The sequence below is a fragment of the Heliangelus exortis genome, chromosome 16, assembly GCF_036169615.1.
Source record: "Heliangelus exortis chromosome 16, bHelExo1.hap1, whole genome shotgun sequence".
Lineage (NCBI taxonomy): Eukaryota > Metazoa > Chordata > Aves > Apodiformes > Trochilidae > Heliangelus > Heliangelus exortis.
In genome coordinates this window covers 11,905,508-11,919,574 of record NC_092437.1, presented here as the reverse complement: position 1 = coordinate 11,919,574, position 14,067 = coordinate 11,905,508, and the positions used below count along the sequence as shown (strand labels likewise).

At 47.2% G+C, this 14,067-nt stretch overlaps 1 protein-coding gene across 2 annotated transcripts; it reads left to right on the top strand.

Moving 5' to 3' along the window:
• Positions 1 to 5,286: 5,286 nt before the first annotated feature.
• On the top strand, positions 5,287 to 13,400 carry GHRH (growth hormone releasing hormone). Of its 2 annotated transcripts, none has more exons than XM_071760200.1 (7): positions 5,287 to 5,364; positions 8,397 to 8,496; positions 9,309 to 9,440; positions 10,321 to 10,425; positions 11,030 to 11,161; positions 11,502 to 11,598; positions 12,453 to 13,400. In XM_071760200.1, exons 2-6 carry the CDS (start codon positions 8,417 to 8,419, stop codon positions 11,563 to 11,565), a joined length of 513 nt encoding a protein of 170 aa, XP_071616301.1. In that variant the 5' UTR covers positions 5,287 to 5,364; positions 8,397 to 8,416; the 3' UTR covers positions 11,566 to 11,598; positions 12,453 to 13,400. The 2 variants fall into 2 exon arrangements, with proteins under 2 accessions (XP_071616301.1, XP_071616300.1); XM_071760199.1 differs by having other exon boundaries at positions 11,027 to 11,161.
• The last annotated feature ends 667 nt before the right edge of the window (positions 13,401 to 14,067 follow it).

Sequence of the window (14,067 nt, the reverse complement as noted above, 5' to 3'; positions counted from 1 at the left end):
GGGCTCTGCACAGACACTCGTGGTGCCAGCAGCCCCTGCTGCCTCTCACCAGCACCAGGCTGACCCCCTCACTTCAAGCCATTGTGAAATGACAAAAGAAGAAAAAGGAAACTTTTTTTTTCCTTTCTAAAGAAAAGGGAAAAGTTTTCCAAAGCCTATGAGATGGGAGTGGGTATCAAAGCTGAAATGGATTCAACAAGTGAAAATGACAATTTCAGACAGAGCTGAGGCATCAAGTGTCTCCAAATCCAAACCATCCTCAGCTTTTTTAGTTCTTTCTACATTTTGTCTCTGGTTTGCACTGCAGGATTTCCTGCCTGTCTTTGCACTGAGACCTGTTTATTACCATTCATGGTACACGTATGATATCCTTGTGCACCAAGGTCTTTTCACCCTCAGGTTGCACATTATTACTCAGCCAGGTAAAAATTAGGGATAGCTGCTTTCATTTTTCAGCCCTTGCTGGAAACGTGGCCTCTCTCACTCCCTTTCCACGCGTGGTAACACGTTTCACATCCTGGTTTTTATCAGAAGCTTTCAAAGCCCTTTGCCAAGGTGAGCAGTAAGCACAGCTTTGGATTCTGATGGGAAACCAAGACATACAAAATGCACAGAGCAACAGCCACCCTGTCCTGGTGGGAAGGGCCACCACTGGTGCAGTCACCAGAACCCTCTGAGCAGGGTGGGTATTTGCAGACCCTTCCCAACACTGCCTCTCCATCCCTGAGTATCCCAGGATGCTTCCAAAAATGAGCTGTAGGGTGCTCAAGTGGGGCACCAGCACACAAGAGCTGGCAGCCAAATGACCTTTGTGAGCTTGGTCACTGCCAGCTGGTGGCAGGGTTAGGACTGAAGCTGGCAGTTTCCCTCTTGGTTGAATTTGGCTGTAACCTGCCAGGTAACCACCGAGCCAAGGTTTCCAAACCAAAACAGGAGTAGTAAGGCCAAAGATGAACTCCTTAATTACTGAGATTCACAGCTGGCACCTGAGTTCTGTCTGCTGGGGCTGGAAGAAGGAGGAGATGTTACTGAGAGAGCCAGAAATTCAGGAACCAGCAACTCTCAAGCCTCCAGCTGAGTGTAATGCACTGACATCTGGCTGAAACTCTTGGCAGTTCACTCAGGAGATGCAGAAATGCTCCAGCAGCTCTGCTGGGAAACACACAGAGGGTGTGGATCTCACCCGCAGAGCTCATCAGCCCCCCTGACAGATCCACATCTCACAGCCTGGTGCCATTTGTTCTGTTGCAGTCTCAGTTTGAAGATTAAGTAGGCTTTTCAAGCAGGCTTTTAACTCAGAGGCAGCCCTTTCTGATTGCACTTCCTTGCACAGTTTGAAAAACTGATTTAGTCTGTCTCCTTTTAATCTGATCGCTGGCTTCAGACCCATTCTGTGCTCTCATCCAGAGGGACTCCTTCTTGAGATTATTTTGATAAATGTTTGTATTTAGCTTCCTCCTAATCCAAATTCCTCAGAGGAAAATTGTCCCCAAGAAATCCACTGATGTTCAAGGGATTGAGCCTGGAGGATTTGAAGATCCAAATCCCAGCACTTTGTCCTTCCAAGGTGGAGATACCAAGTGTCACACAATTTTCTAATGCCAAGTCTCTCCACATCTGCTGGGTTTAAGTTTTGAGTCCTGTTTCTTCCTTGAAAGGAGCCAGCAACATAGGCCAGATCTTATCTTTGTCATCTCATTTTTGTTTGCTTGCTTTCCACAGGAATGACTGCATTTTTGCAAAGAAATGTAGGAATGAAAGCTACTGTGTAGGCACCAGTAATGGGCAATGCAGTTAACTGATAATAAACATATTTATATTGTGCCTTAGTTCTGCCACTTGGGATAAGGCTTTTGAACCAAAATACGTCCCATCCTACCTCTAAGATGACAAACCTCAGCAAATTTACCATTAGGGTAAGTTTGCAATAAGTTAGTCACCACCACATCTCTCAAGTAAAATCAAACCAGAAAGAAAAGCTGTGTGGGGCTCTTCCAGGGGTGGCAGGGACTGGAAGGAAGTGCAACTTTTGAAAGCTGAGAATACAGGATGGGTTTTCTTTTGCCATTTGATGAGTTACTTCCTACTGTTGTTAGTTTCTACCTCACAAGGTGAGCAGAACCCATTCCATGTGTTGCTCAGCTTATCTGAAGCTGTGTGTTGGGCAGCTGGAATAGACAGAGACAACTTTTTAAAATATGTGATGGAGACTGGAGGAGGTAAAAGCTAAGAGGAAATCAATACCTGGGAAAGTGCTGCAGGATCCTAATACTCTGTCAAGAAAGGACTGGCTCTGACATAAAACTCACTGGCAGGTGCTTTACCCAAGGACACTGGGGAGGTTCAGGCTGCATGGATGTGGCCCCAAAACCTGGCAGCTTCAGCTGCCTGGAGAAGCTTGTACCTGGGCATGGACTTCATTGGGCTTACACTGGTGTAGAGGCTTTAGAGAGCAGCTGGAGAAGTTACCCACTGCACACTGCTGACCTGAAGTGATCACCTGTGGGAGGCAATTTGTTGCACTCAAGTTGAGGGGTTTTGGGAAGTAGCAGATGCTGTCAATACCAGCTGGGGCAGGTAGGAGAGGTGGGGAGGAACCAGGAAGGTTCTAGAGACAAAATGAGAGATATTCCAAAGAGAAAAAGCTGTGAATTTTGCAATAAAAATTTGTAGCTGTTGTGCCAAATTATTATGAATACTACCCCTAAAATGAAGTTCCCATGAGGAATGCTGTCACAGAACTAGGACAGTCAGCCTCCAAACAACAATGGAGCCTGTCACAGTCTGTAGCATCTTCATCAGGAGAGGTCAACAAGCCAGAGCACCCATGGTGGGACTCCAGCTGAGGCTGAACTGCTGGCAGCAGTGGGGATTGAAGCCATCTCTGCTGTGGGGGAAGTAACCTTGGTAGCCAGAGGGAGAGCTCAAGGAGTCTGGTGGAGGAGCTCCACAAATGACCCTTCTGGGTCCTGGGAAGATACAAAGGTTTTGACTAAAGCTGGGACAGGAAGTTCTACAGATGGAAGAGCTTCTCTTTATATGCTGTTTCAAAACTCCTAAGCTGTATATACCCAACAGAGCCTAGAAGGTTTTGAGAAATTTCTGCTGCCTCCCACAATTAATCTGAAGTCATAAAGAGAGCTTGTTGCTGCAAAAGCCTTGCTGGATCCAGCTGTGCATGACAAGAACCCAACCCAGGAAGGGCAAGAAAAGCCCTAGGATGACAAAGCTTTACATATCCTTCTTTGAAAGCAGCTCACTTGAGATATGAATGTGGATCACAGTCCTCCTAATCCAAGCTGGGCAGCAGGCAGCTATAAACAAGTCAATTTGAGACTGATTCCCCTTGATGTGAGAGAGATTGCCCCTTATCTCTGTCAGGCAATGGACCAGGTGGACAGAGAATGAGCTCAAAACCACACTATAGGATAATACCCTGAAATAGTGAAGGCTCTCAACTGGTTTAACAACGTGGTCTGATTCATCTGTTCAGCCAGTAGCATCAAGACAGTGGAAGAAAAATAAATCATGCTGAAAAATTGGTGCAACTGCCCTCAAACATGAGAGAACATGAACAGATCGTTTCAAAAAAGCAAACAGAAATCCCTTTCCACTTTGCAGAGGTTGTGCAGCTGTGTGCACCAGTACAGGGATTTTGGAAAACCTGCTCTGTGCTACCCAAAAGTCCTCTTCTCTAGTGTTCATGAGTAGATGGCACATGTGATACCCCTGCCTGATTTGCATCACAGCTCCTGACCCCAGGACCCAGATGGTGCCATTTGTTTTTACAGCTGGAGGAAGAGAGTAATTCTTGCTTCTCTTCATATTTTTCTGTCCCTAGTCCTTGGTCAGCTGCTCAGTTCAGGGTCTGTTCAAGCTCCTGCTTTAGCCCATTCAGCCCTTTTTCCTGATTTCTCTTTGAAGTGTCCTGGTCCTGATCTGATACCAAAGCCCTCGGAGCACTCACAGCAGGGAGAGCCCAAAGGTGTCAGGTGCTCATCTCTCTAGGTACAGAGCGACTGTTCTTTAACTTCATGGAGTCATTTGGCATGCTGAGCTCCCTCAAGCCTTTATGACTGTTGGGTTACTGCTTACTGAAAGCCCAAGGTTTGGAAGAAGATACTGCTCCCCTAAGAAGTGAGCCACAATCACAGTGCTGACTTCTCACCTTGGCAAGAGGCAAACAGGCAACAGCAGAGAGTCAGATGAGCGATGAACACTTTTGACCCCTTCTTACACAGGCACCCCCATGCCCATCAGATACACCATCCTTCCCTGCAGCCCATCTCTGACACTGATGGCTGCAATGAGTGCCCTGGTGCAAAGGGAAGGCATTCTACACCAGGCAGAGATGAGTCACATCACCTGCTGAAACTTCTTCCCAGCATCGAGTCACGCAAGCCCTGAGAGCAACGTCTGGATCCCCATCAATTCTGGGCATTATGAAGTCAATACGAAAAATCTGGCAGGTGGAACTCATGCTGGCACCTCATTTTTAACTCCTCTGAACTGTCCTGGTCTTCTTGGCACCAAGGCTGTGTGTTCTTTTTAATGGGGCTTTCATAAACCTTGTTCCCAGAATGAAAACAGCTGCCAGCGCACGCAGAGCCCCTTTTCCTTTTTCCAGAGCACAGGAACGGAGCGGGGCTCTCCAGCAGCTCTGTGTGCTTGATGTCAAGCTGTGATGTTTGCCAGGGACTGAAGCACAAACTGCCCTAACGCTAGCAGGTGTGAGTAACAAAGGAGAAGGAGGAAAAGGCTGATAATCAAAGAAAAAGGAAATAGCAAAGCTGTAAACCCTCCTGGAGCAGGCAGTGTGAGAAAGTATTAATGTTTAACTCTCACTGTGGAGCAGGAGAAAAAAAAATGCAATTGCAAAGGTAATGAGAAGTTTACCTTGCAAAGAGAATTTGTCATTCATTCTGCCAGATTATCACTGTTATTATTTGCTCTTCACTCTTTGAACAATAAAGAGAAAGCATGCAAACAACCTCGACTACAGGCTTAACCATCCCTCTGCAGCCTTCCTGCCCGCCTCTTTGCACACACACAAAACGAGGATGCTAAACACAGCCTTTGAAATTCAGGAGGATAATTGATTCTCTGACGTGTAGGAGCCCACAGGACTCCTGACAGAGCACAGGTATAAAAAGGGGAGATGCACCTCCCTGGCAGCCAGAGGACAGCTGGGGGGACATCCCAGAGCATCCTCCCTGCCCAGCACACATCCCAGCTCCTGCCTGGAGGGGACGGAGCCAGCAGGGCTCAGGGAAGCAGCTCGAGAGAAGAAGTTGTATTTGCAACAGGGGAAGGAAATATCCGAGTGGGAGCCAATCTAGGAAGAGCTTGTTTTCCCAGGGACTGGTAAGTGTGTTTCTGTCTGTGCATTTAACAGGATAATGTCTGTCTGTAAGTTGGAGACCAAGTGCTGAGATGCAATGGAAGCTGGCAGCAGTAATTAGCTTTGCCTGGTGCAATATCCTTGGTAACATACAAGATTTTTTGTACTAAGTTATAGAATGAAATGACAACTGAATGTAGGATTAGTGTAAATCAATAGGATAATATTACAGATGTTAGATGTTTGCTAACTGTAGCAGTTTTCCTCTTCTGCTGTTCTGATGCAAATCCCTTTTACCCTGGGAAATGGGTGCTGTTTAACTCACTCATCAATAAAACTGTGCTTCAGCCAAACCAAAGCATGAGAAACACATCAGTGTGTTACAGATAACATGAAACCAGCTACAGAGCAAGGCACTTGAATGGGTTTCTGCTTTGCTAATGTAATATTTCAGAGTATAACAGTCTGAACTTCCTAAACAGTGAAAGCTTCGTTTCATCTGCCTCGTGGCAGCTTTCAGACTGACCAAGTTAAGGTCTCAGCATCAGTAAGAGCTCTCCTGCATCACTGTCACAGAGCTGCTGGTAGCATTGCCCAGGATGGAATGAGGCTATTATGCTTTATGTGCTGGAATGGTGCTAGAAGCTCTCTAAGGGGAATTTATTTATTAATAATTTTTTTCACATGCTGCCAGAATGAGAAGTAAGGTGTCCCTCAGGAACATTTTGAAGGTGATGAGGTTTTGCAGAGCTGTCAAGCTGTCTGTGTGCAGGGTGACACCTCAGTCCCCTGCCTTCTCCTCTGAAATAGCAGACACTGTGGGGAAGGGGTGTAGGACTTTTCATTTCAGGCTCATTCCATAAGGAAAAAGAGAGACAGAAATACCCCAGAAGCAGAGTGCAGTGAAGAGAGAGAAGACAAAGCAAGACAGGGGAAGAAAAGCAAAACCAGAAACTGGAAAAATAAAAAACCCAACCAAAACAAAAACTTACTGCAAAGAAACTAATAACTGAGAAGGACAAAAAAAAAAAAAATTTCAAAGGGACAGAAAATTACTCTGGAGGAAAACCCTGCATTCAAAGAAGAGAAACTAGATACAGAAGTGATAATCAGGGCTGTGTCCTAGGAAGAAAAAAGGGAAGCTGACAGCATTGGGCTAGGTTTTCTTTACATTTCATTTCTCAGCTCACATAGCAGCTTTCCTGGTTGCCACTTACTACAGATGCTGGTGGCAATCTCCTGGTACCCTCTGGCAGATGCTTTAGATCACTTCTTCTATCTAGAAAGAAATATGATTTGGGATTTGTCTTGGAGATATTTAGGGGAGAGAGGCACAACAGAGGCATACTTTTTCAAGTTAAAATTTAAAAAATGGGAAAGAAAAAAAGTAGGAAATTTGCCCTAAACCCAGGAGCCATGCAAGTTTCTCTCAAAGTTACTTTTTTGCTGCTTTTGAGCATTCCTATGCTTTTTTGAGGGGCCAGAGTGGTGCTGTAAGAAACCAGGTATTGGAGGTAGGGGATGTCACCAGTTCACAAGCTTTGCTGGAGCCCAGAGCAGCAGCTTGCTCCCAGGGGAAGAGCCTGAGAAGCTGCTGCAGTGGGAGCAGCTGGAAACAGGGCTGAGAACAAGTTTGTGATAAGAATCCCCATTTCTTAGTGCACCACCATGTCCATGCACCTCTGACACTGCCACTAATTCTCTTGTTAACTTCCACAGCATCAAGATGGGATGTACTTGCATGAGCACTGGTCCTTAACCAGCCCCCTCTGGTTCCTGAAGGGTGGGCAGCTCTGGCTGAGCAGTAAACCAGAGCTCACTGCTTGATGTTTCCCATCAGAACAGGTTCCTTCCTGCCACCACTCTCAGTGATTGCAAAGTTTGCTTGGGAAATTAGAAGCCCAAGCAATCCCCCTCCGTTTGGAAACTGCTCTCTTTGCAACCAAGTATTGTTACACATTTGAAAGGTTTTTAAAAAAAAAAATAAATTCTTAAGTGTTTTTTTCTCTTATGGAGATCAAACATCTTTATCTCTTTTCTTGTGGAAAATAAAGACAAGCATCAGGGAAACTTGCTATTTTAAAGATTTCTAACCACAATCTTTAAGAATCTCTTAAAGCACAAGATCAATCAAAACTCATGAGGAGCATTCACTAAAATACCTTCCTACAGTCCCTGATTTCCAAGGACAAATGCATCTCCTTCAGCTCCACAGGGTGGGTGACCTCAGACCACTGGTCCTGAGTCACTTAGAGACAGCCCCAACCCCCCAGCCCAGACAAACTTTGCCCACATCCATCTCACCTCCTACCTCAGGCAGTGCTCAGAGCTGAGCACAGCAGCTCATGTTTCCCCATGTTTTCATCCAGCCTCCAATCTCCCCAAGCACAACGACCAAAAGCAGCCTCTGGTTTGTTTGACCAACCAAGCTCAGCACTGCTGCCTCCAAAAAATGGCTTTGCTTGGTTACCTCTGGGCCAGTGCTACCCCTCTGCTCCATAATTTTATTTGGATTTCTCCCTGATCTCTGGACAGACAGCACAGTAGCCTTGTTGCCTGCCATGCCCAGCCCTGTGCCACCTTTGCAGACAAATGTCCCCAGGAGAGGTCCCAGGAGCTGTCTGCAGATTGTCCTGTGCACTCAGGATGCTTTTGGCAGCCCCCACTCACTGCTGCCTCCAGCATCCAGGTGCTTTGCACAGGTAGGTGCAGCCCATGCTGTGGTCCCCAGGGCTCACCCCACCCTGAGAGGGCTCCTTCAACCACAGTCAGAGGGGACAAGTCAGGAAGGGGATCCCACACAAGCCCTGCTGAGCAGCTCTGCCTGCCACCAGCTCCCTGAGTGGCCAGACACAGCCCCTGCCTGCAGGAACTGTGCATCCTAGCAAAGACTTTGTCAACACATCTCTGCTTTGGGAAGCACCATCACCACAGCCACAGTTCCAGTCCCTTTCTGCTGCTATGTAAGCAGGGGAACTGGGAATGTGAAGATGGCACTTGGTCTCCTGGCCCTGAGCATCTCCCTGCCACTGAATCAGACTGCTCTGTGTTTCAGGTGACCCCAGAGGGTGGAAGATGCTGGATAAAGCCACCCTGGTCCTCTTCCTGCACTTAGTCTCATGCTCCATCTCCTCTCCTCTTTACCCAGCTCTCAGGTGAGTTGCTGACTGTTCCATCCACACCTCCCTCCCTGCCACATCTCTGACCTTGTGCAAAATAAGCACGTGGCAAATGTAACTTGCCAGGATTTCTGAAAGCCAGATGAACTGTATGTGTGTTGGTTCACCTATTTCTTCACCCTGGCTTAATTTTTTGGGTACACTACTAGCCTAGAGGCAGCTCCTAGAGAAGGCAGGCACCTGACAGAATGTCATCCCAAGCAGTTGGTTTTAGAATTGAATGTTAGGTCCTACAAAGGAAAATCTGGCAATCTACTGAGCAGCCAGCACCATTACTGATTAAAATTTGTGCCTGCAGGCCATCTGCATTGAAACCAGAACTGCAGATATTCTAGCACAGGAACTCAATTGCTGCTGATTAATATTTCAAGTATTTCCTTGCCAACTGTTAGAAGCTGTAATATTACTTCCTACCTGCAGAATGATGGAAGCACAAAACTGAGCATTGGGTTCTGTAATGTGGATTTGCAATGTCCCATGGAAAATGCTTTAGCCTTGTGCCAAAGCCATGGTGTAATGATACCAGAATGAGATGGAATTTTTGCTGTGACTTTAGCAAGGGGGAAAGAGTGTTTGGGGCAGCTCCATCAACCATCTCTTCACTGCTGAAATAGCTTCAGGGCAGTTTCTAGTGGGGGAGAGTTACAGACAACACTTGAGTTACTGGTAAGATGGGGATGACAAAAGGAGAAAGGAAAAGCAGAATGAGGGGAAGTAGTGGTCAAGAAGACTGATCCCTGCCTGGCACTTGGACATGTTTCACAGCAAGCCTTGGGTTTGCTTTGCAGGTACAGCCCAGGGCCAGTTGCTGGCCAGGTTGTGAACTTACAGCTACAGCAGAGCAGCCCAGTGCAGAGCCATAACCCCTCAGCAGAGGAACAAGAGGAGGAGGGTTTGTTAACAGACCCCACTGAGAAAAGGTTTGTAGTTCAACTCACAGCTCTGCTGCAGCACTGTGATGGTTTCAATCTTCCCCAGCTTGGGAACAAACCAGCAAGGTCACTGCATCCCACCAGCACCACAAAGTCCAGGCTCCAGGGGAAGAACCCTGCTGAGCCCTGCAACTGGAGCAGAAGGCTGGGTCCATGCCAGCTCTCACCATCAGCCATGTCCAGAGCCACATCCTGCTGTCCCCCAGCAGCAAGGACGTACTGACAAGGGCAGGGTCACGGGCACAGCACTCCTGCAGGGAATAATTTTCCACAGGCTCTGAGAACCCATCTGTACAGTTGTTAGAGCCCCTCCTTCCCATCCCTGCCAGGGGACAGAGGATGCTGGTTCCTTTCTGAACACAGAGGATTCATCCTTACAGCAGTGGGACCAGCCAAGTGGCTTGTGCTTCCCTTTCTTGTGGATTTTCTGAGGCTTTCTCCCAAAGTTAGACCTGCTGGAGGCTCCTGTGCTCCCATCCCAGACACAGCCCTCCCAGGAGGTGATGCTTCAGAGCACAGAAGTGTTCCAGCCCTGGCTGTGTCTTCTTGCAGCCTGTGTTCTCCTCCTCCTTTCCACTGCTTCTCTGACCACCTTTGGTTTGCAGACACTTCTCACTTGTTTTTAATGTGGATATTGTTTAACATTTTATTTTGCCTGCTGTCTGCCTGTCAGAACTAAGCTCCCTCAAACCCTTTTATCCTCTAACAGCAGTGCAGTTCAATACCAAAAGGTGTTTGCTGTGGTTACCTGACCCGGATAACCAACAGCCTTACATGTGCTCTTTTGCCACCTGAAACACCCCTTCCTCACCTAGAAGGCTCATTGCTAGCTCAGAGATCACACCTTGTGCTTGTCTTTCACCCCTAGGATGCAGCGCCACGCTGATGCCATATTCACTGACAACTACAGGAAATTCCTGGGGCAGATTTCTGCCCGAAAATTCTTACAGACCATCATTGGGAAGAGGCTCGGGTAAGCCACAGTGCTTTGCTGTCCTGGGGCTTGTGTTTTGCTTAGGACACTGGGCAGTTTCCTGCATACAGCAGCAAAAGCTGCCTTCCCCTGCAGCAGAAGCAATGTCTCCTGCTGCTCCACATCCCAAAGGGCATCCTGCATCCCTGTGTCTCAGATCCCCCTAATCACAACTATCATTAAGCAGCCTAATTAATCCTTTCCTCCGAGGCTATCGCTGTCAGAGCAGCTGAGAGCTCTACCACAGTAGCAGCAAGCAGTGGTATTTGCAAATAATAGTTGCAATAATCACTCACTGGTAGGAAACCAGTTATCCCTGGCGTGGTTTGAACACAGAAAACAACCTCTCCACTACTATTCAGTTTGTCTACATAGATCAGTGGCTACCACTAAGTGAAGACCAAGTCAGATGCAAGCCAGCTCCAATCCCTCTCCTAACACAGGAACGAATAGAGAAGACCAGTTTCTTACTGAAATGAAGCAGAATGGCTCCAGGCTCAGCCCCAGCAGGTTCTGTTGCCATGCTGCTCAGTCTGGGCCAAACTCTGAGCAAGTAAGCAGCATTTCTGAAAGAAAGATGTTTCTCATCTTTGCACTAAAGCAGCAGTGAGGGCAGCCCAGGAGAAGGGGTGCAGAGATTTCTGACCCGGCGCCAGTCTGGCAGCATCCTGATGGACACCTACCACCAGCAGATGGTACTGAGGGACTTCCTGGGAGCCATCCTACAGAACCAAAGGTAAGTGGGAATCAGTGCATTGTCTGCTCACCACAGGAACAACACAAGGTGCTCATTGCTCTCTGGCTTCCAGATGTGAAGCTATTAAATATTACCTTTCAGGCATGCTCAGGGAAAGAATAAAGCTCTTACCTGACCCATAACCCAGCCTTTCCCTTGGGTGGGCAAGTTGAGTGCAGATAAGGAACAGCCTGTCCTGAAGCAGCCAGCCCACCACACACACACTAGCACATCACTAGGCTGTCTTCTCACCCTCAAAATTCAGTAAAACAGCACTGGAAAAATAATTTCTCTCTCCATTACAGTTATGCCATCTCTGCCCTGTTCTCTTCTTTCACAGGCCTCAGGACATCAGCAGCAGTCAGTTAGAAGGTTTTCCCAGCACCCTGGCTAAGCTCATGTAGATATTTCTCCCTTTTTCATCTCCCCCTGCTCTGGTGAGTACCATTCCCTGCTCAGTTCTGTACACAACACACTGCTTCTGCATTGCTCAAGCAGGTTGAAGGCTTTCCTCCATCAAAGCCAACTCTCAGTGCTGCCCCTGACAAAGGGTGCTTGCTGCAATTTAAGGGGTAAATACTCCCAATCAATTTTGTGAAGTAAAGTCCTGTTAATGTGAACAGAACAGCACTGTGAAGGTACATGCAGGTGTCTGGGAACAGTCTTGCAGTAACCAAAAGCAGCCTTGTAAAGTAAGACTGTGTGCCCAAGTGTCTAAGCCAGGCTAAAACCAGACAAAAGTTTTCCCCCAGAAGCAGAACTTGCCTCTAGATCCCTGGGACATTTCAATTTTTCTCTGTACTGAAGAGGAGGGGAAGTCTTACTGTTTTCTGTACCCCTCACTCTTGAAAGTACTCACCTGGAACTTGAATTACACTCTAATCTTGCCAGCCCTGGGGGACTGAGAGCCAGCAGAGAGTCCATCCTTGGGAATACCTTCACTCATCCAAAAGCCAGTTGCCCTGTTTGAAGCAACCTCATCTCACACCTCTGTCCCCCAGAAGCCAAGCCTGCCCAGCCCCAGGCAGCACAGCACAAAGGGGTGTGGAGAGACCTGTGTGCACATGGACCACAAAAGGGGCTGCTGAGGGGAAGCACTGAACTTCACATAAATTGTCCCTATGGATTCAGCAGGTAGAGCATGGAATGTCAGCAGCTCTATTGCCATGCTTGACTTGGTTACCTTTCTACAAATAACATTACCCAGGAAAAGCCTTCAAAGAATGAAAAAACTTCTGTGTGTGCTCACAAAGTTCTCTCAGAATTACCTTTTCCTCCTGCTTCTGTCTAGAACAATCCAGAGCTCATGGATCTGACTGGACAGTCAGCCCTTCACAGCACTGAAGACATGCCTGGACGTGACCAGCTGGAAACTGATGCATATGCTCCTCAGATATCTGCCCAAAGGAACCCTGTTCTGATGAGATACTTAATTTACTTCAGCCTTTACAATTTAACTCCCTTCTCTGAACACTGCTCTGTGCACTGAATCAGAAAAAAAAACCCAGAAAACCTCCACAGTTTAACCTCAGGCTGCTTTACATAGAAAGACTAAAACAACCAGTACACTTGTAATCCTGGGGACATGCTGTCTACTAATTAAGGCTTTCAAATCAAAAAGCATAGCAAAATTTCTGCCAAGTCATCATTCTGCTTGTGAGCCTTGTTAATAAACATGAGGCCACCAAAAGGCACCTTTAGGCAGCTCAGTAAATTGATTACAGCCTCCTCTAAATAGATGCTGATGGCACAGCCACACACAGAGCTCAGATCAGGGTGAGGTAGGACATGAATCCACATGCCTACCACCCACCAGAAACACTGCTCTGGGCTGCTGCTGCTGTCTAGCTCCTTGACACAGAGTGCTGGCAGCAAAACTGAACTCTAAAACGCTCAGCTAGAATTACTGCTCAGCCTTGAGGTGCTCAAACTAGGGCACAGCTCTGCAGGAGCCAGAGGAGATCCCTGTGCATCAGATTGGGCTGTCACTGGTTTAATTCAACATGCCATCCAGTGGCTCTGCACTCCACCATGGCAAGGGTTACAAACTCTAAGTGTTTCCAAACAAGCAAGTTATTAATCCTGTGATCTCACACAGCTGCTTCCTTCCCTGTCACCTCAGTTCTCCAATTGTTTGTGTAATAATTATATCTTCAGTACTGTAAATAATGTCAGGATGGGGTCTGGTTTCCCATCATTAGTGGGAAATTTTGTTATAAATAAACCTGTCCCAACAGCAGGTCAGGATTGCTCTTTGTCTGTTGAGACATTAGTGTCTTCTTTCTGGACCCAGAATGGAAGATGCCACACAAAGACACTGGTCAAGTGCACTGAGTCCAGCACCAATAACTTAAGACAAGGTTAGAAATCCACTGGCATGCAAACAGATCTTCATTCATCCCTCTGCAACCATCCCTCCCTGCACCCAAACAATTCCTTGACAGGCTGCAGTAGATACAAACTCATTTTTCCAGAGCTGACCATGCCTTAGGACTGCAGGCTCCAGCATGCATGGAAATGAGTTCACACTTGCACCAAAATCCCTATAAATGAAGACCCCCCTGTTCAGGTTTTATAATTCCAGCACCACAAAAATACTACTAACTACCCAGCAGGGCAGGAAGCAGTGGGGAGGTGTTGAAGAAAATCAGTGAGGCTGTGACAGCATCAAGTGCATTGCTGGACAATCTATTACCTTTCTGCAGGCAGCAGGCACAGTCAGACATCAGACATCCTTCTGCTTCCCTGTACAGCTGGACAGAGAACCCACAGAAGAAAAAAACAGCCTGAGTAGGCCTGGTTCTAAATGTGTTTGCAGACCTGCTCTGTAACAATTAACACACCTGAAGCCATTAGGATATCCTTGCCCCAAGGAAAGGAATTAAGAAGCAAGCAGCTTCCTAAAC

Coding starts and splice junctions, on each gene's coding strand:
- GHRH (XM_071760199.1), top strand. CDS start 8,417: ATGCTGGATAAAGCCACCCTGGTCCTCTTCCTGCACTTAGTCTCATGC. Junction 9,441..10,320: donor ACAGACCCCACTGAGAAAAG/GTTTGTAGTTCA, acceptor TTTCACCCCTAG/GATGCAGCGCCACGCTGATG. Junction 10,426..11,026: donor ATCATTGGGAAGAGGCTCGG/GTAAGCCACAGT, acceptor TTTGCACTAAAG/CAGCAGTGAGGGCAGCCCAG.